Source organism: Acanthopagrus latus, chromosome 14, assembly GCF_904848185.1.
Source record: "Acanthopagrus latus isolate v.2019 chromosome 14, fAcaLat1.1, whole genome shotgun sequence".
Lineage (NCBI taxonomy): Eukaryota > Metazoa > Chordata > Actinopteri > Spariformes > Sparidae > Acanthopagrus > Acanthopagrus latus.
Genome location: NC_051052.1, coordinates 443,538 through 468,569, shown reverse-complemented (window position 1 = coordinate 468,569; position 25,032 = coordinate 443,538). Strand labels below are relative to the sequence as shown.

The following is a 25,032-nucleotide window of genomic DNA, read 5'->3' as shown; positions in this document are numbered from 1 at the left end:
AAGTCAAAGGTTTAATACATCCTTTGGGGACATCAGTGCTGGAGATAATTCTAGCTGTGTCTCTCAGCATAGGTTGGACAAATACTGTATGTGTTGTTGTATATTGTGGGTGCATGGAAGCATGTATGATGAAACAATAATAAGTGGATCAAGTATGGATTACTGCAGGCTGATGGGTCAGGATTCCTTTTCTATAGCTAACTGATGCTAATTAGTACAAAAGCACCACCCCACCCTCCTGCCTCCTACTTTCACACGTGAACATTGTAACAGCTGGAGGTTAAATACTTAATGCAGGGGTAATCGGTTTTTCTTTTGCTGTGGCAGGACACAGCATACATCTGTAGCTGAGGAGGCTGTACACACAGCACCTTGACTGCTTGTCCTCTGATCCCCCTTTAATTTCCTTTGCTTCCTTTCACGTGTGTGTTTGTGTGTCCATGTGACATCTCTTAGGTAATAGTCGAATCACATGCACATTTAAGTGCACTGTGTGTCACTGTGTGTCACGCTGGAATTGTCAGCGTCACGCCTGTGGACAGTTGTGAGGAAATAAATGTAGTTAACTAATCTCCAATGACTACACGCTCTACACACAGAAACTATAGTATTATAGTATATCACAAGTATCATAATATAGTGCTAGAGTATACTTGTACTGTTAAACGCACAGGAAAGATATTGACAAAAAAGTAAACTAAACCCAAGTCATGCAACCAGATTTAAAACTAAGAAAAAAAAAAATCTTTGAACTTAAGTTTGAACTTTTACTTTTCTCATGTGTGATACAAGTTCCAGGCAGTTTAGCTACATACACATGGGCTGCAACAAATTATTATTTTCATATCAATCTGGTCAAATAATCTTCTAATTATCATCAAGATTTATCAGTTTGTCTTTATCTATCTATGCTAAGGGAAACTAAAGTGGCACTTTGAAAGGTCCAGTGTGTACAATTTGACGTGGCTGCAAATTGCAACCAACTCAACACCTCTCGTCTCCCTCTCCCTATGGTGGCCGTTTAAAAAAAAAAAGGCAAAAGGTGCTCTGTAGAGTCAGCGTATGGGTCGTCCTTTCTGGGCTACAGCAGAAGTCAAGCAAAGTCAAGTTTCATTTATATAGCACCAATTCACAACACTTTGACATGTCGACTGCAGGGTCTGGGGATCAAACCAGCAACACTTCAATCGGTGTATGACCACTCTACTTCCTGAGCCGACCACAGCCGCCCTGATGTTAAATCGTTTGGTATGTTCATTACCCACTTGGGAACCAGGTCACCTCTACTTCATCAGGTGAGCAGTAATGATCCTGTCATGACTGAGAACAGCCTTCACCTAACATTTCTGTAGCACCTATTCCTGAATGACAAAAAGCCATTGAACATGTAGATGAAGCCAGAAATGATGTCTGACCACAACAGAATATAAATTGCAATGGTGATTCCTCATGATACAATAGGACCACATTATCTCAGTGTTACAGTAACATTTCTCGACTGGTCTATGAGAGCTGAATTTATGTACTTATTGTATGTGTGACTTAAACTCTAAGTGTGCAGGTGGATTGTTCGATTCTGCAGAAGGAACCTCCTACCTTGGCGACAGCCTGCTGTAGGCGGTAGAGGGAGTTCACCACAGCAACGTTTCTCCTCTGGCCCTCCGTTAATGGACCAATCACCTGACTGGCATCGCCCTGAGTACACAGCTGCAAACAGAGGGAGGAGTGAGTGACTGATTGAAAAAGTAAAACTGGACAGACCACAGGGGGGCAGTGGATGGTACAGTCTACACACAGCAAAGCCAACTGTAGATAAATACCAGAATATCCAAAAACAGAAAAGAGATGATCCTTTTTCATTCAGAATTTTAGAATTGCGCACACATGCACGCACACACACAGAGTGCACACAGAGTACACACAGAGTGCACACAGAGTGCACACAGAGTGCACACAGAGTGCACACAGAGTACACAGAGTGCACACAGAGTACACACAGAGTACACAGAGTGCACACAGAGTACACACAGAGTACACACAGAGTGCACACAGAGTGCACACAGAGTACACACAGAGTACACACAGAGTGCACACAGAGTACACAGAGTGCACACAGCCGACACAGAGCTCACACAGAGTACACAGAGTGCACACAGAGTGCACACAGAGTACACAGAGTGCACACAGAGTACACACAGAGTACACAGAGTGCACACAGAGTACACACAGAGTACACAGAGTGCACACAGAGTACACACAGAGTACACACAGAGTGCACACAGAGTGCACACAGAGTGCACACAGAGTACACAGAGTGCACACAGAGTACACACAGAGTACACACAGAGTACACACAGAGTACACAGAGTGCACACAGAGTACACAGAGTGCACACAGAGTACACACAGAGTACACACAGAGTACACACAGAGTACACACAGAGTACACACAGAGTGCACACAGAGTGCACACAGAGTACACAGAGTACACACAGAGTGCACACAGAGTACACAGAGTACACACAGAGTACACACAGAGTGCACACAGAGTACACACAGAGTACACACAGAGTGCACACAGAGTACACACAGAGTACACACAGAGTGCACACAGAGTGCACACAGAGTACACACAGAGTGCACACAGAGTACACACAGAGTGCACACAGAGTGCACACAGAGTGCACACAGAGTACACACAGAGTACACAGAGTGCACACAGAGTACACACAGAGTACACAGAGTGCACACAGAGTACACACAGAGTACACACAGAGTGCACACAGAGTGCACACAGAGTACACACAGAGTACACACAGAGTGCACACAGAGTACACAGAGTGCACACAGAGTACACAGAGTGCACACAGAGTACACAGAGTGCACACAGAGTGCACACAGAGTACACAGAGTGCACACAGAGTACACAGAGTGCACACAGAGTACACACAGAGTACACACAGAGTACACACAGAGTACACAGAGTGCACACAGAGTACACACAGAGTACACACAGAGTACACACAGAGTGCACACAGAGTACACACAGAGTACACACAGAGTGCACACAGAGTGCACACAGAGTACACAGAGTACACACAGAGTGCACACAGAGTACACAGAGTACACACAGAGTACACACAGAGTACACACAGAGTGCACACAGAGTACACACAGAGTACACACAGAGTGCACACAGAGTGCACACAGAGTACACACAGAGTACACACAGAGTGCACACAGAGTGCACACAGAGTACACAGAGTACACACAGAGTACACACAGAGTACACACAGAGTGCACACAGAGTGCACACAGAGTACACAGAGTGCACACAGAGTGCACACAGAGTACACAGAGTACACACAGAGTGCACACAGAGTACACACAGAGTACACACAGAGTGCACACAGAGTACACACAGAGTACACACAGAGTGCACACAGAGTACACACAGAGTACACACAGAGTGCACACAGAGTGCACACAGAGTACACAGAGTACACACAGAGTACACACAGAGTACACACAGAGTGCACACAGAGTGCACACAGAGTACACAGAGTACACACAGAGTACACACAGAGTGCACACAGAGTGCACACAGAGTACACAGAGTACACACAGAGTACACACAGAGTACACACAGAGTGCACACAGAGTGCACACAGAGTACACAGAGTACACACAGAGTACACACAGAGTACACACAGAGTGCACACAGAGTGCACACAGAGTACACACAGAGTGCACACAGAGTACACAGAGTACACACAGAGTACACACAGAGTACACACAGAGTACACAGAGTACACACAGAGTACACACAGAGTGCACACAGAGTACACACAGAGTACACACAGAGTGCACACAGAGTACACACAGAGTGCACACAGAGTACACACAGAGTACACACAGAGTGCACACAGAGTACACAGAGTACACACAGAGTGCACACAGAGTACACACAGAGTGCACACAGAGTACACACAGAGTACACACAGAGTACACAGAGTACACACAGAGTGCACACAGAGTGCACACAGAGTACACACAGAGTGCACACAGAGTACACACAGAGTGCACACAGAGTACACACAGAGTACACACAGAGTACACACAGAGTGCACACAGAGTGCACACAGAGTACACAGAGTACACACAGAGTACACACAGAGTACACACAGAGTGCACACAGAGTGCACACAGAGTGCACACAGAGTACACACAGAGTGCACACAGAGTACACACAGAGTGCACACAGAGTGCACACAGAGTACACAGAGTACACACAGAGTACACACAGAGTGCACACAGAGTGCACACAGAGTACACAGAGTACACACAGAGTACACACAGAGTACACACAGAGTGCACACAGAGTGCACACAGAGTACACAGAGTACACACAGAGTACACACAGAGTACACACAGAGTGCACACAGAGTACACAGAGTACACACAGAGTACACACAGAGTACACACAGAGTACACACCAGTTGTTCAGACTTGACGCAGAAGAGTTGGACGGTCTTGGCAGCATTCTTTGCCACAGCCACAGAGAGGTCTGGATCTACAGATGCTACATTCAGCTCACTGCAAACAAACAAACAAACAAATATGTTGACTGGACAGATTTCAAATCCCACTTTAATAATCCAACCTGACTAATTATCATCATATTATCATCATCATTATCATCTAATTATCATCATATTTGTATCAGTAATAATTAATTTCACATGTTCTTTGAATTTGATTACTATCTACAGTACCAGTCAAAAGTCTGGACACACCTTCTCATCTAATGGTATGTTTTCATTTGTATTATTTTCTACAGTGTAGATTAATACTTAAGACATCATATCAAAACTATGAAGGAATACATATGGAATTATGTGGTGAACAAAAAAGTGTTAAACGAACCAGAACGTGTTCTACATTTTATGGACTACAGGAATGGGTTCAGTTAACAGGTGTGCCTTGTCAAGAGTCCATTTGAGTAATTTCTTGCCTTCTTAATGTGTTTGAGACCATCAGTTATGTTGTGCAGAGGTAGGGTTGGTACACAGTTCTATACAGAGAATAGCCTTACTACTGTTCTAATCCGTATCATGGAAAGAACCAATCAGCTAAGTAAAGAGAAATGACAGTCTTTGAATGTATCTCTAAATGCAGTTGTGAAAACCATCAAACACATGATGAAACTGGCTCTCATGAGTACCACTCTAGGAAAGGAAGACCAAGAGTTACCTCTGATGAAGAGGATAAGTTCATTAGAGCAACCACACTCAGAAACCCCAAATTTCTACGGTTGAGAAAATGTAGTGCCAAAATAAAGGCCGGTCTGACGGCGATGTAAAGCGGTGTGAATTTTCCCTTTACAACACACACTTGAACTGTTATAGATTTTTTAAGGTGAGCCTTGTTTTAGGTGGTTTATTTCTCTTTTTCTCTGGACTCCGTTCACTGCAGTACAAAGCTGAGCGTCTGGGCTGGAGCAACTCTCTACTTCTCCAAACTGACGCCGATTGGTGATTATGGTAGGGAACAGATCGACTATAGATATGTACTTTATATGACCCCACTTCAAAAAACACAAACTATCCCTTTAACCGTTTCATTCATGTTACTGGCAGCGGCAGCATTGAATGATTTTGTCACATCTCGTGGGTCTTGGCTGTGAGGCATGTAGTGCACTTGCCTGCTGATAGTCTTGATGATGCTATCCAGCTCATCACTGGCGGGCGGGTTGCGGCCACCCATAGGGAACACAAGGTTGATAGGATCAAACAGGCGAGAGAGGGACTTTGAGAGGTAGGCTGCCTCATACGGCTGCAGAGAGTCCTTCAGAGCCTTCTCTGGGCTACACACACACACACATTTACAGAGATAGACAGAAAACCAGACACAGTTTATACGTTTAGACAATATTTACAGTATTAGTAACATACATATGGTGGTGTTTTAGTGTTTGTCTTGACACATCTAATTGGCTAAAACTTTGTGCTGACATTTTTAATGGATCGCTTAGAATGCAAAACTAAATGGAAGCAAAAGGCCACTATGTCTCATGCTACTACAATTCAGGGCTACTGTGTGTGTGTGTGTGTGTGTGTGTGTGTGTGTGTGCATGTGTGCGTGTGTGACTGTTGTTTTTCACTCTGCCAGCAGCTCGATTGTCTGGTGTGTCTAACATCTAACGTATGTCTGCTCACCAGCCTCTGTGCACATGCTCACGAGTGCTAATCAAGAGAGGACTTGTTTCTTGTACCTGTCATGTCTTCATTCCCTCTCCGTCCATCTATTACATCACTCCTTTGTTCCTCAGTCCCTCCTCCCTCCTGCACTTCTTCATCTCACCGTCCTCCCTCCTACCTTCTTTTCATAAACTGTCTCTACTACATCCCTAATTTCAAGAAAGTTGGAATGCTGAGTACTGATTATGATGATTTGCTCATCCTGTCGTGGCTGTAGCTCAGGAGCTAGAGTGGGTTGTCCAGTAATCGGATTACTTCATAATGATACAGTCAGAGGAATATTCTGCTTAGGCCTGTGCAAATTGAATAGTCTTGTTCTATGTGTGATATTAATTAGGAACACTTTAAGAAATGACTGTTTTGGAGCAGTGCATCAACATCTCTCACTCTGCAGACTGAGGAGTGCTGATGTTTTAATGTTCACTCTTGTCATCACATTACAACAATAGCAGTGTTTGTTGACTTGTAAGTGAACATGTAACTAAAGCGTTTATCTCAACAAACAAAACAAAAATATGCTCCATAATAAACTTCTCCACCCTGGTTCTGTAGGTGTGATCACAGCCTATGTGGACTCTGATTGTGTTGCTGTCTTTGTGTCTGCTCACTTGTAGTCCTGTTTTCCATGTGTGAAGAGGTCCTGACTGTCTGACTCTGCAGCTGAGATGTCCAGGGATGCGTCAATCCCTCCACTGCTTGTTAGTGCCCCCTGCAGACTGGTGCTGTACTGCTGCAGGCGGCGCCACAGCTCATTGTACAGTCGCAACAGTTTAGGGTACTCTCCTTCAAATGCCTGCTTCAGGAAGGACGAGGCTAGAGAGAGACAAAGAGGAGAGAGCATGCAGTGAGGACAGAGATTATTATGTATGGTAATTCTGAGGGAAGCAACAAGTGAGCAACTAGAACAGAACATTTCACACCTCTGACTAGAGCTTTTTATCCGACCTGCTAAACCTTGTCTAAAGTTAAAAAATACACCTACCCCTCATTATGTTAATGATTCATTGCATCTTGGGTGTGGGATACGTACAACATAAATATGGAGTAGGTGGGAACAATTTATTTTAAAAAACACTCAGTACTTTAACTTACTTAATAGGTCTACCAGATGACCTTCCATTGTCAACTAGCTGCAACGATGTATATCGCCACCTACTGTGGTGGGGTCAGACACGCTTCTGTCAATAAATCGATACTCCCCTGGTGCTTGTGTACTGGGACAATGGCAGAAGTCCAACTAAATGGCCTAGTCAGGCTATGAACGTTGCTCAACTTAAGTGTGCCTATTTTGCCTATTTTTACCGCAACACGTATGTGGCTCTCTGCAAAAATAGAGCTGAAAACAACCTGCAGACACATTAGAGCAGCGTTTCAATTTTATTGTCAACATCTGGAGGAAATGTCACAGACATGAATAGAATACTCACAACAGGAGAGAAGCGTTTTTTTCCCCTCTCCCTTCCTCCCTCTCTATCTCTCTCCCACTTTCTCTTTCTTTCAGCAGGGTAAAGGAAAAATCACATCATTAATCAACAATAATCAAAGTCAAACACCATGTAAAAGGAAAGGACAGACAGGAGCCACACTGCTGCAGCAGCAACGCTGCTGTGTGGACACAAACATGCAAAGCAGCAGCGGCTCAGCAACCCAGACAGTGTGAATGGGTCTAGTGTCAGTTTAGGCTGCAGGCTGCAAATGAAAAATGTGGGCGTATGGAGTTGTATGGAACAGAGGTGAGCTTACCACGCTTCTGTAGCCCATTCCACATCTCACCTGCAGGTTAGCAGTACACTAGCCATTAGCCATAACACACCTGAATCTTTGAAATGACGGTGGTCGAGTTGTATTGTGGGTACAGTAGAAATCATGTTTCGATGAGGAAGAAGAATGAATCAAATGACAAGGATGATATTTCTGAATCTGCTGCAGATTCACAAGTAGCGTTGTTTTTGGCGACCTGTTTTAATTTTAGTTTTAGTCTAGTCTTTGTGTAAAACTGTAATTTTAGTTTTAGTCACGTTTATACTTTTTTTAGTCTAGTCAAGTTTCTGTTGACTAAAAGTCTGAGCATTTTAGTCTCATTTTAGTCAGAATTATCCATGACTATTTTCGTCTAGTTTTAGTCGACAAAAACTGATTACATTTTAGTCTAGTTTTAGTCAATGACAATTGTACTTAAGTCTCTTTTTAGTAATGTAATTTCTATTTTCTGTGTACTTGTCTTGCATTTGCTATGTAGTACCCTTCTCCCCTCATAGGCCAGTGTCATTTGGTAACAGCAGCACACACACACACGCACACAAACAACACACCTCATGTTATTATTCATTATTATTTTTTCTATTTATTTTCTTTTTTGTTTGTACTTCTATGTATTCCTTGTTTTGTTTTCACTCACACACTCACACACACACACAGCTAGCTGACTGTTAGTTTCATGGAGAAGCGTCCGTCCTCCTGTCAGTCCTCCCGACTCTTCCTCACATTTCTGCACTAAAAACAGCGTCTGTCACCGGCAAAACATGTTAACTCACCAAGTGTTGGTGATGAAAATAAATCAGCCCTCCAGACTTCGGGGAACTTTCCCCCAGAAATCAGCCTCTGTCCCCAAGAGTGAGTCAGACAGCATCCAGTTTACTGATGACGATCATGTAATTATGTAATTTAGAGCGAGAAACATAACTTTGTCACTTTCCAGGATGTTTGGTGGGTCAGTATCTCAATCATTACACATTATAACAGCATCCATATGATTAGAAACTGTCCCCAGGTTTAGACTGACAGGTGACACTGGAGGGAACACTGAACCCCGGCTGGCCGCCATCGGTCCCTTTCTTAGTGCCAGACTGAACTCTGTGTCTTGAGTTGTCGTTAATGTTAAGCCACCAGCTGCATCTTCTTAATAATGCCAGGCGGGGGGGATTGAGGAAGTGACGTCGCCTGCGTCTGCGCAGTGCGACCTGACGCAGCACCTGACATGAGACTCAGGAAACAGAAATATTGCAAAATAATAATAATAGTGTGACGAAATAATGTTATTACATTTCGTCTTGTCTCGTTTTGGTCAACGAAAATGAAGAGATACTTTAGCAGAGTTTTTATTTTGTAAACCACATTCAGTCCCGTTTTTATTCATCAACAACATTGGATTATATATTTGATCATAGTTTTCATCACATGACCACCATTTACGTTGCGTCTCGTCTCGTTTCCGTCATGTGATAAAGGTTCGTTGACGACGATATTTAGTCATAATTTTCGTTGACGAAAGCAACACTATTCACAAGCTTGTTTCAAACTGCCAATCATTAGTCTGACAGAGTGGTACATAGTGGTATACACTGGTACATACTGGAGAATTAACTCTTTAAAATGGCTCACAAATCCCTTAATCTTTTTAAAGGCTAAGTCATCTCCTAAAAGCTTTTTTTAGCAAACAATGCTAACAGGGGAAATAGTGCAGTGTTTAGGACAATCTCAGCAGCAGATTAGTCCACATTCAGAGAGTATTTGGGGCAGTAGGACAGTGTATGTGGGAGTATCTGAGCCATTGACATGTTTCTGCTTTTTTTTTTTTTTCCTCAAACAGTTTTCTACTGGAGATCTATCAGACTTTGATACACACAATAATTCAGTAGACACATTCAGTGTTTGCTTGACATTACATGTGAGATTTGATGACTAGTAGAGATCTACAGAATACTATCATTTGATCAACCATGACAAAGAATGGAAAGAGAAGAGGGGAAGATAACAAAAGGGAAACCGAGGACAGTCCGTAATATCATTTATATAAACCTATAGATGTACGCCTTTAAATTACTTGTATATAAAATCCCTCTCTTAATTATTTTTGTTTCAGAATATCTTCAGCACACAGCTAGCGTGCACACACAAAAACACACATAGACACACACCTCATGACAGACACTGCAGGGTTTTCAGTAAAGTGTAAGTGTGAAGCCAAGTATGTTATCAAGCTGCCAAATCCTCCTCTCCTGTTCTCACTTTGTTATTCCTGTAATCAGATAACTCTCCACTGAAACACCTCCATATGATCTGTGTGTGTGTGTGTGTGTGTGTGTGTTAATGAAAGAGAGAGATGTTTTTTTATCATTATTTTTTCCACTCTTTAAGGGTTAGGGGTAAGCTTAGAGAAGAATTAGAGAATTGGTCATTCACCCACTACTGATTTATTCATATTTATAGTCTTTTTGAGATGTTTTAATTTACTTTCAGTTATAAAAGACTATGGAGAGGTGAGGAACAAGACTGAGACAATTAAAACAGAAATCATTTACCATTTACAACTGTTTCTAAAGTGTTTAATTCCTGATAAACACTTGGCTTGAAAATGATCAATTTCTCTCATTGATGTCTGTGTGCTGCAATCAGTAACGTAACTTTCAGATGCACATACTTTAGGAATGGCAGAAAAGAATATTAATATGTGTGGATGGAAAATCAAAAATATATCTCAATGATTATTGTCACTGTATGTTATAAAAATCATATGAAAGTGTTGTATGTCCCTCCATGCCAGGAAATAACATCTATAAGCTAACAATAGATCCCCACAGGCAGCCTTAGCAGATATTTTAAAGTCTTGAGTGGGAGGACACAAAAATAGTCTCTGATTTCATCTAGTTTAGATCATGTTAGACTTGGTAAGTTAGCTCAAGTGATTTACAGTGAACACTGGCAACATGTTTTTAGTTCTTGTTCTCATGGTATTCGATAAGACTAAATCTTCTTCCTTCCTCAGAGTAAAGATTACTGAAATAGATATTTGTATAGAGAATATAAATCATCATTATCATAAGTGGAGTTCAAGGCAAACAGGTTACATCAGTGTACAGGTGAGCTGTGTCATCTTTATTCTAAGTGAAGGAAAATGTGATTCGCAGGTACCACAGCTGACTGCCTGCTTAGTTTATCTTCACCTAAATGACCTGAATGAAGCTTTGTACAGGTACATTTTTAAGACAGCTGTCACAAATGTGCAGCTTTTATCAGTTTAATGGCAAATAATTTACAAGTCAGTATTCAAATACTTTGTTTTGTTCTGCCTTGTTTTTTTGTTTTTGTTTCATTCTCAGCCCCATAAATGGTATCAGTAACAACCCTACTTGAGGCATGCCAGCCCATCGCAGGAGGTGATAACAGAAGAGTTCAGGACGCCTGGTTTACATTTTGTTCCACGGGAGATAAACATGAAAACTGCATTAATACTTCAAGACTGCAGTGTGCCAAAAACTGTTTTAAGACTAATTATTTCTTCCAGACAGACGCTGCTCTCTACTCTGCTGAATGACTTTTTAAAAACTACTGTTGCAGTGAACAAAAACTTGAATTGCCAGTAGTGACTCTATACAAAGCAAGGCTGTACAACGGGCCAACGCCGATTCAAAGCTCTGATAGATTTATGAACAACAGACTTTATGACTTGTAGCACCATCAACTCCCTGCTGTTAACAGTGCTCTTGTTACAGCCCGATGATTACAGCTCACTAAATGAAACCTCCCACTAATTGTTTTTGTTGCTGGTAGTGTAGCAGCTATCTGCAAGAAAACTTTAAGGTTCACACTCTCTGAGTGATGCATATTATCCCTGAATTAGCAGGAATGGAAGAAATGGATGTTCAGTTCATACCTTCAGTTGCTCTGTGAAACTCCTCACTTAGTGTGGTGGTTACATCGTTCCAGAAGGTAAAGAGGATATCAGGCTGACCATCCTGTCATCAAGTACACAGAAGAGAAACACACTGATGATCAGAGCTACAGATCTACTAGGAGGCCTTGTGCCTGACATGAGTCGACAAATTCATGGGAGACACCTTTGGTCTCAGGGTGGCAGCTATAACTCAAAGCAACATAGAAAATATGATTTATTGTTTCATTTTTAGTGAAGTGAATACCTTACAAAACAGCCTGTTTGTGTTGAGACAAATAAAAAGGCCTGTTGCAGCTCTGCTGTCTAGCCTTCTCACCTCTCTTTGCCACATCCATTACATCCTCTGCTTTCTGCACCTTGACTCTTAATCACTGCTTCTTTCTCAATGAACCAATAGGATGTGAGGATAATAGAAAAGAACAGCATGAAGAGGTACAACACTTAGGTAATACAGACCTTGTCTCTACCCCTCCATTTCATGTGTTAATGTCTAGGTGTCGTGTGTCCCGACTCTTGTTGGGGTAGAGGTGTACGGTGCACTGTGAGGGCTACATGGCCCTAAAAATGGCAGTTCTTCAGAGACACGCTTCAAAATGAGGGTTATGAGAACTCTGTCATTTCATTGTATTAAGTTCCCTTTTTTTCACAACTTTCAATCACAACTAGTGTGATGATGACTCGGTAGCTAACCTGCTGGCTAGCTAACGTCACATTGTAATTGCTGATTTGTGCATGACAGTCCCACTTTTGACATATTTCATGTTCATCAGTCAGCCCTCTTTGATGGCTAAAGTCCGGCAGTGAGGTTGCTGCAGTTGGTACAGCTCCTCTAACATCAGAACAGACGGGTAGGAAAGGAGCAGGGGCTACTAATGTTAGCATATAATCGCTCACATTAGTGGCCAGGTAATGAAGGGGTGCTTTTCCTTTTTGTTTGATGGCTCTTTTGATAGTGTGAAGTTGTGAACGAAATGCAGTGTCCTTTTTTTCCCATCTCCATTTGATAAGTGACAAATGGCATTGTGACAATAGCAGTGTTGTCATGGTAACACAGGAGAAATCCCCACAGCTGAAGACGGCCGTCTGGAAATGTCTGGTCTGTTTACAAAAACACCATCGACAACTTCTGATTTCATAAAGAAATTGTCTTCCCAGTTTGCTCTGGAAGAACTTAACTGGCCTGAGCGGAGCCCCGATATACTGGAATGTAGACAGCTGATCAGCATTGGACCCCTAGTGTCTGAAAAGGAGCAAATCCCTACTGCCATCTAAAATATCAAGAGCAATGACTGAAAGTAGTGGAGTGGAGAGCGGAGGCTGTTATAGCAGCCAATGGATGCCCAGGAAAGGACATGTTCAATCATCAAATACAACTGGAAGGCTCAGCTATCCATATACTGCTGGTTGAGAATTAGAATAAAACATAAAATAGAATAAATAATTCCATTATTATTTCAAAAAATGTCTAAAAATGTTCTAGCCTATGTGTAACACAGAAATACCTATTTCTGTAAAACTTAAAGTAAAAATACTGTGATGATGACGGAACTGGACCTCAAGCAGCAGTTACAGTTGGAGGGGCTTAATAGATCAGAGCCTGATCACACCAACATCTAAAAACCAGAATGAACATCGGAATCATTTGTAAAAATGAGAACCAGTGGCTGGCAGCAGGGATAGGAGTATAACGCTTTATCACTTTGAGCTTGGCAGCAGCGTTCAGTACAAGTAGGAGAAATTTCACCTGCTGAGCTGAAAGAAGGAAGCCACAATAGTGAAACCTGGAGGAAATAAAAGTATGAATGATCTTTCACTGGCTTTCAAAACAGAAGAGAGGGTTTTTTTCTCCCTGTAGTATCAGTGGGTGGTTAGAGTTAATTGCTATCACATGGAGAAACCATGATTGAGGGGAGGACAAATCAAGTGATGAACAAGTAAATTAAGGCTAAAAAGATCATGAGGGCGAGCTAACCTGTGTAACTATGCATAAACAAGTCCAGGGGATAGGTGTAACAGCTATTTCTGAACGCAAGACTACGCAAGTGATTGCATTACACAATATTATCCCCGTCAGGATACTTTGCAGCTCATTTGTCAGACACCAGGTGTCTGAATGCTTCTCTTTCTCTACTTGTAATGATTTAATTGGATGCCGCAACTCTACGTTAAGATGTTACTGCTGATGTGATGTGTGTGTTCAGTCATGTTTCTGTGGACACATGGCACTCTCTTCCATGAGGAGTGATAGTGCAGCTGTGCTGCTGAGAAGCCTTGCATTTAGACATGTCATTAGGTCTCCAACTCACACCTCCATCTCTGGGTAATTGGTGAGAGCTTTGTTTCCATAGCAACAGTCTCCTGCTCTGATTTGTACATCTATGTTTCAGTGGGGGTGAGACAGTGAGACACTGCTGATGGTCATGGTAATGTGTTAACTATTGATACTACTCCTGTTTAAATGGCCAGGAGCTGGTAGCCTGCTTTCTTTCTTTCCTTCTTGATTACTTTTTTGCTTTCCTCTAAATAGACCTGTCTTCTAACAATGACCAAAGAATGTAGCATTTAAAAAAACTCTGAAACCAGTTTCATAATCTAGACATATTACATGCTCTACAAGGCTATCAGTGGAGACATTCATTTAAATCAGTAAATACTTAAACATTTAATTTTCTGTCTTTTTCAGTTTTCTTCAATTGCTTACAAACATCAAACACCAGTGCTACTACCATACTGCATTACCAACAGTTCCCCTCCAAAACTCACTCAGACCACAAAAACACTTCATACACCAACACACAGTCACAACAGCAAGCATGGCATCATTGATTACCTTTCGTATTTAGAGTTTGAATGATTTTGCATAGACAGTTTATGAAATATCTGACAAACATTTAACTAAAGATACTCTAAACCATATGTGTCAAACTGATCCAGTAAAGGGCCATGTGGCTGCAGGTTTTCATTCCAAACAAGCAAGAACACACCTGATTTGGATCAGCCAACCAATCAGCCAACCAAGCAAGAACACACCTGATTTGGATCAGGTGTGTTCTTGCTTGGTTGGAATGAAAACCTGCAGCCACAGCGGCCCTTTACTGGATCAGTTTGACACAACTGCTCTAAACCAACACAACTAACCCAGTAATAATTAAAGAAGTGCATCGGATTGGCAAGCCACCAACAATTGAACAGATGTTTCCCAGAGTGTTGATCATGAAATTCCATTTCTTTTTTTATGACTCAAGTTTTTATTATGTTTTGTTTTTACACGACCACCAACAAACAAATCAACAACAACAAAAAAAAACAAACAAACAGTGGGCACCTTGACCCAACAGAAACACAACAAATACAACAGAACAAAACATAGAGCCCAAGGCAGTGTTGATGTGACTGAAGTAGAGACTTTAGCATAAAGTTAGTCCAATGTCCACTGTACCACTGTCACATGAGGATCCATAATCTTTAATCATTGAAATCCACATTATGTCCATGTGCTCATTTGTGAAGCGCCATCATGATCATAAATATTGCAAATCCTCCAAAAAGGGAAAGATATGTGTATATATACACACACCCGTATATACATACACACATACACACCTACATCACAAGTAGATTCATTGAAACAAGGGTTGACACAGGTGAATAAAATACCAGTTGACAATAGAAAATTGGGGAAGTAATAAGAAGAAAAAAGAAAGAAAAAACAAACAAACAGAAAAAAATGAAATGAAAATGAGCCTATCAGGTCCCGTGTAATGAGTGAAATTGCAAAAACTTTCCCCATTTATCATTATACTTCTCTACCTCATTCATCAGACTATATGAGATTTTCTCAAATGCTGCCACCTTACCCAGTTCTGAGACCCACTCCTGAAATAATGGGCCCACAGCATCTTTCCACTTTCTCATTATCATCTGTTTGCCAATCATGATGCTTGTCTGTACCCAGTTAGCTAAAGGTTTTACCAAGTGGTTGATGGCTTTAGGGTTCCCCAATATGTATAGTTCGGGACAGAGTTTGTAGTCTATCCCCGCTATCTCTAAAATATAATCATGAATCCTGGTCCAAAAAGCCTGTACTTTTGGGCATGACCACAATGCATGTACTAAATCCCCTGTCACCCTGTTACATCTCCAGCATTCTGGGGTGTCCTTAAGCCCTAGTCTAAATAACCTGCTAGGATACCAGTAATATCAGTTGAGAATTTTGAACTGTGTTAGTCTTATTCTGATGTCTCTGGAGACATGCTTAGCAATACCAATAATTTTGACCCAATCTTGTTCTTCAATAACAACGCCCAAATCCTTTTCCCACATTGCTTTTAGGGCTGTGGTGTTACTATGGCAAGAATTGTTTATAAGCATAGAATAAAAGTGGGAAGCCTCATGTCCCAGCTCTGCAATGCGCAAGATATCTTTCAGAAGGTCCAGGCTCTGGGGGGAGGCCTGTGGGGAGCCAAAGGTGCTAACCAGGAGGTGTCTTAATTGAAGGTATCTCCAAAATTGATTATTAGCCAAACCAAACTGCTCAACCAAGTCACTGAAAGACTTAAGTATGTCTCCTTCATATAAATGACCCAGAGTATGGATCCCTTTATTCACCCACTCTTTCCATATCACTGAGGATTTGCCAATTAGGAGTTTGGGATTGTCCGATAATCCGGAGGACCTACTTAAATATGGGTTTATTTTAGTAATACAAGCCACTTTTTTCCAAATTTCCTGTAAATGAGAAATGATGGGATGAGATCGAACATTTGGTGGCATTCTAGCAGACAAAAACAGCAATGGGGGAAATGAGGTGCAGAGTGATTGTTCTATTGTGTACCATGGGGGAGCTCTTTCTGGGGGAAGTGCCCAATGTGCCAGGTGTCTCAAGCTAAATGCATAATAATAAAACAGCATATTTGGAAAGCCCAAGCCTCCTTTTTCTATCGGTTTTTGTAATTTTCCTAGATGCATTCTTGGCTTTTTACCATTCCAAAGAAACTTTTTGCAAAGTACGTCGAATTGTTTAAAGTACTTGATAGGAATATTCAAGGGAAGAGACTGGAGAATATAATCTAATTTGGGAGCACAGTTCATCTTGATAACATTAACCTTGCCCCACAAAGAGAGATAGAGCGGTGACCACCTTTCCATATCTAAGTTGATTTTTTCTAGGAGTGGATCTAAATTGCATTTCACTATGTCACTGATTTGTCTGGGAATAAGTATTCCTAGGTATGTAATTCCCTTGAGGAGCCACTGGAATGAGCCGGGTTGAAATAGTGATTTGGGGCAATATGAGGTCAGGGGAAGGGCCTCCGACTTTGCCCAGTTCACCCGATAGCCAGAAAAGCTTGAGAAAGATTCTATAATTCGGAGTAGAGCGGGGACGGATTTGCCTGGGTTCGTGATGAAGATCAAAATATCATCAGCATAAAGCATAAGTTTATGTGCGGAACCTCCAATCACGACACCAGGCACATCAGGATCCTTGCGAACTGCCGCAGCGAGGGGTTCTATTGCTAGGCAGAATAGCAACGGAGAGAGCGGTGAACCTTGCTGGGTCCTACGGCCAAGCCCAAAATACGAGGAGGCCACCCCATTAGTTTGAACCGCTGCCTGAGGTGCATTATATAAAAGTTTCACCCATTTCGTAAATGTTTGTCCGAAGCCAAAAGTCTCCAGGATCTGAAAGAGATAACGCCATTCTACACAGTCGAATGCTTTTTCTGCATCAAGGGAAACAGCTGCTATTGGTGTATTATTGTTCCTGACTGACCACATCACATTTATCAAACGTCGAATATTGTCAGAGGCATATCTTTTACCAATAAATCCTACTTGATCAGGGTTTATTAGGGTGGATATGACTCCATTAAGGCGATTCGCGAGGATTTTGGAAAGTATTTTGACATCGAGTGATATCAGAGAAATTGGCCGATAGCTGCTACAGTTAGTAGGTTCCTTGCCTTTTTTCAATATAAGAACTATCAGGGCCTGGCATTAGGTAGGGGGCAGTGTTCCCCGACTGAAGGCTTCATTATACATCTGCAGCAGTAAGGGAGTGACCTCCTCTGAAAAACACTTGAAAAATTCGGCCGTGAGACCATCAGGTCCTGGTGCTTTGCCTGCCTTCAAAGTCCCAATGACCTCCGATATTTCATCGGCCATAATTGGGGCATCTAGTCTATCTCTCTGATCAGGTTTTAGCGTAGGAAGATCCAATTCCTCCAGGAATTTGATCATTTCGTCTTGTGTACTGAATGATGATGAGGAATACAGTCTCATGTAGAATTTCCCAAATGCTTCATTTATATCAGTTGGCTTTGTCATGAGAGCCCCCTCCTCAGACTGAACAGCAGTAATTGTGGCCATGGACTCTTGTTGCTTAATATAGTGAGCTAATAACGTCCCTGCCTTGTCCCCGGATTCGAAATATTTTTGCCTGGCTCTGAAAAGTCCAAATTCGACCTTCTGTGAGAGTATATGATTGTACTCATATTTCAACTTTGTAAGTATTCCCAGATTATGTGGGGAGAAGTCCCGTTTCAATTGTTGCTCAGCCTCCTCCACTTTTTTCTCCAAAATTGCTAACCTGCTCATGCTCTGTTTTTTCTTGTAAGATGAAAACAGAATTACGTGACCCCTTATGAAAGCTTTAAAGGCTTCCCAGGTTGTACCTGCTGACGGGGAGGAGGGGACATTAGTTTCAATGAAAATATCAATTTGAGTTTTTAACATTGCTTTAAAGGCATTATCTTGCAGGAGGGAGGAGTTGAATCTCCATCTAGTAGATTTTTTAACACTATCAGCAGGAACCAAATTAAGCGACACCATAGCATGATCTGATACTAATATGTTCCCAATATCGCATGACACTGTACATGGAAGCACTTCTTTGGAAATAAAGAAATAATCAATCCTTGTGTACACGCCGTGCATCGCTGAGAGAAATGTATAGTCTCTTCCTGCCGGGTTAAATAGTCGCCATACGTCTACGAGACCCAGGGCAGAGCACATTTTCTTAACTACAGTAAGTGACTTAGGTGGTTTAACTTTGCTGGGGCTACTCCTGTCAAGGATTGCATCCATTACCATGTTCATATCCCCTGCCCATATAATAGGGTAGCTGCCCATATCAATCAGATTACACTCTAGCTTGGCGAAAAATCCAGGGTCATCATTGTTTGGGGCATAGGAGTTTGCTAATATTAATGTTCTCCCCTGTGAAATTCCATTTCTTGATTGGCAAAAAGTAATGGAGGCTCCAGGAGAGATGAAAACAGTGAAGTACCATCAGCACAAAGTAATGTTCTCTACAGTCTCCATTGAGGTGCACAGACAACGGCAGCGGTTTGATAGGGTGAACAAACACCTACAGCCGTGGAACACTGAATACAGACTCGGATATCCACACAATCTGGCGGTCATGTACAGAGGACAGATGAAGATCTGCATCTCAAAATGGATTTGTGAAAAACAGACAGGCATTGCATAATATACAGCGAGTACAGAATATCATCCACGGGGAAAAAAAGGTGCTGAAGATGGCTGCATTCTATCATTGGATGACAGAGACGAATGGCCTCATTTATTTGATGTCCTAAATTCTGTCAGTGGATTAAAGTACTCTATTGCAAACCATCAGCTAAAATTATTACAAATAACTAAATTTCAGAATCCTGCAGTCTGTCTGTCTGCTTCCTCGTCAGGGTTGTCCACTGTCGCCATTGTTATTTGGCAATAGCAATCAGGAATCATCCAGGGATAAAAGGAATTAATATTTCAGACCAATAACATCAGAGTTCTTTATTTGCCCATGACATACTGTTTGAGTTCAGATCTAAAGAACATAATACCGATTCTGATTTATATGACTGACCATACAACTTGAAAATGTTCCAAATTGATCAATCAGTCTAACTTTTTAATTCTTTTTCTCAATGAGCAAGAAAGAAATAATCCAACAATTCAGCTCCTTTCCACAGTATCTAGAGGTGGGTTCAAGTATTTAGTGTTTAATATTATCCCTCAAATTAAAAGCATGAAACCATGTGGCTATGACCCTTGTTGCTCAGGTAAAGGACAGCTTGGATAGATGGATGACTCTCTGCCTCACACAGACAGATGGCAGAATCAGTGTTATTTAAAAATAATGTTCTCCTCAATGTTTTAGATTCATTCCAATCAATTCCTCTTAAACCCCAGCCAGCCTTTTTCTCCAGCACGGAGAAAGCACTCATTAACTCTATCATGAATAATAGAGATTATAATTAAGACTTTGCTTAATGCTAAAACAACTACCATATGATAGGTGTGGGCTATAGCTACCCAACCTCTTTGATACTTTAGGACAGCTTGGCTTTGATCTACCTTTTTCTGGTTCTCTGACCCTTCCAATCTACCTTGGGTCCAGAGAGAAAGAAGGTGCCAGAGGACTGACTCTTGATACATGTCTTTGGTCCGACTCGCTCAAAAGGCTTTAGCAGAGCACAGCTAATCCATGTGTTATTAGAGCTTGGTATAAATCACAACGTTTGGGAAATAAAATTGATCCAATATAAGTGGTTTATGAGAATATATATACAACTCCTATATAAAACTCATTAATTCAATCCCAATATCCCAGACAGTTGTATAAAATGTAGAACAGAGAATGGAACCTTCTCATTTGGAAGTGTAAATGCATTCTACATGATTTCCAACATCATTCAGAAAGAAATCCCTGTACGCCCAGAGGTTTGTATTGTAGGTCTTATTCCAGAAGCATAAACCCTGAGAATTTATGAGTCAGTTGGTTGACCTTTGCCTAATACAAGCCAAACATCTTATTGCTAGACATTGGAAGAGTGTCTGTTGTCCATCTTTGAACCTGTTGATTAATGAGCTTTCTTCTTGCATACATACACAAGCAAACAAAAAAGTAATATCTTTCATAAAATATGGGATTCATTTCTTAAATTTTCAGAATTAAGACCTCATAACCTGTGTTTTTTTTTGTATGTTTGTTTTTTGTTGTTGTTTTTGCCCCTCAATGGACAGACGTGTATGTATGCATACAGAGCTTTCAGCTCTCACTTTACTGTCAATATTCTGCTGAGACTTTCTGTATATTTCAACATGGTTACTGCACAGATACACACACCTTTCTGTTTTTAATGATTTTTAACAACCACGCTGTGCTTTGCTGGTGGTGGAGTATGAATGATGAAAGAGCCCAAGCATTTTGCAAGATGTGGTCATTAAATGCATTCTGAGTGAAAACAATGAAAAGTGGTTCTCAGTTTCTTCCACATCTTCTGTTTCACTGACTCTTTGAAGAGTTTCAACAATGGGATTTTAAAGTTGACCAGTGCATGTCAGCAATCAAAACAAACTATAACAACTACATGGCCAGATTGGAGCCTTGCCACTGCTGTCCCAACTACAGCTATAACTACTGCTATTAGACTGAAACCACAGCAGTAGAGCCCACCCACCTTGATGATCTCATCGATGAAGCACACATGAGTGACCGGGTCTCTCTTCTTCATCAGAACCTTCTGCAGATGTTGCACCTGAAAAATATGCAGCAAAGAATCGTTCAAAACTTATTTATCAGTTTTGCTGACCGCATTGGGTTATGTTTTTGATGGGTTAATGAGCAATCTGTGAAGGCTGGACAGTCCGCAGGCATACCTGTCTACATGCAGCACATATCTGGTCCATCAGTTTCTCCAGGTTGGTCCACAGAGCAGCACGAAAAGCTGCAGTGTTGCCTGGCGTGGGCAGCACTGCTCTGCCCGGTGCACCTGGGGGAAGACGTTAATTAAGTGCAATGTTTTTGTTTATTTGATTGAGTAAAAATGAGATAGTACTGGTTCACAAAGAACAGATGACACAACAAAAGCCTTGATTCTCCAAGGTAATCAGGGAGTCAATAAGAGAAACCTTTCTGACATGTCATGATACATTTATTCAATAACTAATTCACATTTTATTTCTCATTTATTAAAGGTTATTTTTCTTAATTAGGCCTTAAATCCGATCAAACAACCCAAACCAGCTGTCTGTCAGTACTTTTTGACTTCTTGTCAGTGGCTCGCTGACGTTAATCATCTATATATCAAGATACATGCATTATTCCCTGAGAACAAGAACACTGCAATCTTGCAATGTTAAAGAATGTCAAATAAAAATATTCCTGGATCTGTTCCTTTATCTGGATCCATATTCAAGTTAATCTCAGTGTGTTGTACATGGTAATGAAGGAAAATGTTACACAGTATTTGGACAGTGTAACTCTATGACACAGAGAAAGCAGATTGATGAAGGTTGGCAACACACAACCAATCCAATCAGAGTTGGTCTGGATGTTTTTAAGATTTCTGGACGATAAGAAAAATACAGAATATCACCAGACCTTAAGACTTTCAACACACATTTTAAAAAAAATTTCTATCTATATACAGTACATTTATTTTACAAAATGATATAATCCCTAAAAATGCAAAAGGCCAGAGGAAGAAACCTTCGCTGATCGGGGCTGGTTCGCTGAGGCACAGTGTGCATTAATTAGAATGATGATGAGGTGATGAAAATAACATACGCGCTCCAGCCAGAATTGGCTATTCTCTGTGGCCATGAAATAATAATCTATTTTAGATCAAGGAAACTTGTGAACTAGGTCAATTCATAAAATGTCATTGTCTTTCATCTTTTAGAACTGAGGGCAATGTTTCCAGCGTGCATTTTAGTCAAACTTGTTAATCAAACACATCCTCCTTGGATGTTACCTCTGGGGTTGGCCGGTTGTGTCAGGCCCTTGATGTCCAGCGCACTAGTGATGTTGTCCTGTATGGTGGTCCTGTAACCTCCCACTACAGAGCTGATAGTCTCCCTGAGACTGCCCAGGTTATAGAAGACCTGCAGGGCTGTGCCGACCTGGGTGGGATTCTGGAGAGAGGATGACAGAGGGACAGAGAGAGAATTTGGCAGTCGTCCATGGTTCTGTTTTTAGCTAAATGAAATCAACTTAATGGATCTGGGAGTTTCACACACAGACACGCAATAAACCAGAGAGTAGAGGTGACAGCAGCGTCTAAAAATACAACTTGCACTGATTTAATGAGATAGAGCTGTGAAAATGTAGCAAGGCAAAATCAAGATGAGAACAAGTGAAGAGATAGGAAGAGAGAAAAGAGAGGAGGCACAGAGGTCAAATCCAAAAATATACCCACTGCACTTTATTTACAGCGTATATGCCTCAAACCATTCTGCTCTTCAACTTGTATTAATTTGTTAATGAGGGTAATCTCTGACATAATTCTAGAGATTGAAGGTTTTCCAGTTGTGCCTCACTGTTGTATGAACCTAACAGGACCTTTACAGAGACTCCAGCGGTTACATCCTTTGTTTCAGTGAAGACTCTTTTTTAGAGTTCAGACGAAAATGAAACTGAAAATAAACTGAATCTGAATGCATCACCACAGATCTGTTCTTTTCTAAACAGGCTTACCCGCTTTGATGTCAATCTATTAAAACAGCAATAATCATCAATAATAATTCTGTTTCATAATAATCTGAGGTAACAACAACAAAAATTTAAAAAAACTTTAGCTTCCAAATATCCACTTTATATAGTAGTTCATAGTAGCTCATTTAAAAAGGACTAAGGAGAGGTAGCAGGTCACATCATCTGTCCCCACCCACACTCCCCTGTGTTACTGACTGCTGCAACTTTTAGTCCCTGGGGCTCAACTAATTTCATATTCTTTGGATAAAGTAGAACTACATGTCACTGCAAACTGGTTGTCGTTTACATGCACATCTGTCCAGACTGATAGAATATATGTCAGGAAAACTTTGAAGAAATGTAATAAAAAGTGTTTATTTTGGAAAAATGCAAGTTCTCACTGTGCTGACATGTTTGATTCACTGAAATATTTCCAGTGAGAAACATGCTGTAAAACCACCTTTACAGTTTACACAGTAAAGTACTGTGGTTACATTTTCGTCTCAGGTGCGAACAATGCTCAAGTGCTGCTTGAACAGACATAAAATCAGTGTGTCCACCAGGATGTCATGTCAACACCACTGCTGATCAGAGCTGGAGCTGATAAACACCCCTGGCTATGGTTGAGTCACTTGACCCATGAATGATTGCTGATTGCACTCTGTCCACTAAAGACAAGGATTTTTGTCTGGTGTAAAAGGGTTATTAGAGACTGTTTCACTGAAGAGTACAGAGGACTGATGGAGAGCTTCATCACATGGTGCAACAACAATCACCTGAAGATCAATATGAACAAAACCAATGAGCTGCTGTTGGACTGCTGTGGTATGTCTCTTAGTGTGTAATTTCATGAGAGAAATGAAAACAGAACAAGCTGTAGCCATGACAGCAGACAATGTTTCCCCATGTGAAATATGGTCACCATCTCTGCTCTGTTCCACAGGTATAGCTTTGAATAATGTCCACAGAATGTTTCTGCAGAACTTTGTGGCAAAGTGAAGATGAGCTTTTATCTTATGGATACAAAATGTCATTACCTCATAATTGTATCTTATTAGAATTTGTATGAAATTGGGCATAAACGCCCTGAAGGTGTTACTGAGATAATGTGTTCATGAGAACAGGATGGACAACTCAAAAAAACTTGGGCCGATGCAGAGGCATATAAAATATAGAGGCAATCTTAAACATGAGAGGAGAAGAGGAGTTCTTCTACGTGGGTCAGCTGAGCTCCCACTCAGCAGATGGGCTACAGGGTCTCTGCTGGCACAATCAGAGCACTGAGGTGAAACTAGCTCCCACACAGCCCAGGCCGCATGTCCAACTGCTTACATAACATTCACAATAAACAACTCCCAGGCTTGATATAAGAAGCTGTCACTGTGTGTTTATACACTACATGTGTGTATCTGTGTGTGTTTCTCTACAGCCCCATATGTCCACACACATAACACAGTGACAGAAGTTCTACTCCAGCAGTAGTCTTGGTAAAAATACTTCTACTGAGGGTGGGTGGAATACACAGGGGAGAGCAAAGTGTGTGTGCATGAGTATATGTGTGTGTGACAGACTGTGTGTGTGTGTGTGTATGTGTATGTGTATGTGTATGTG

At 41.3% G+C, this 25,032-nt stretch overlaps 1 protein-coding gene across 1 annotated transcript in view; it reads right to left on the bottom strand.

Moving 5' to 3' along the window:
* The window catches only part of cog5 (component of oligomeric golgi complex 5), a 68,075-nt gene that overhangs the window by 6,036 nt on the left and 37,007 nt on the right, over positions 1-25,032 (bottom strand). Inside the window, exons 8-15 of the mRNA XM_037121260.1 lie at positions 22,703-22,862; positions 21,606-21,718; positions 21,407-21,484; positions 11,913-11,994; positions 6,868-7,072; positions 5,704-5,865; positions 4,496-4,595; positions 1,597-1,707 (exon numbers count right to left, since the gene is read on the bottom strand). Coding sequence (XP_036977155.1) covers positions 1,597-1,707; positions 4,496-4,595; positions 5,704-5,865; positions 6,868-7,072; positions 11,913-11,994; positions 21,407-21,484; positions 21,606-21,718; positions 22,703-22,862 — 1,011 coding nt within the window. The remainder of the gene's footprint in view (positions 1-1,596; positions 1,708-4,495; positions 4,596-5,703; positions 5,866-6,867; positions 7,073-11,912; positions 11,995-21,406; positions 21,485-21,605; positions 21,719-22,702; positions 22,863-25,032) is intronic.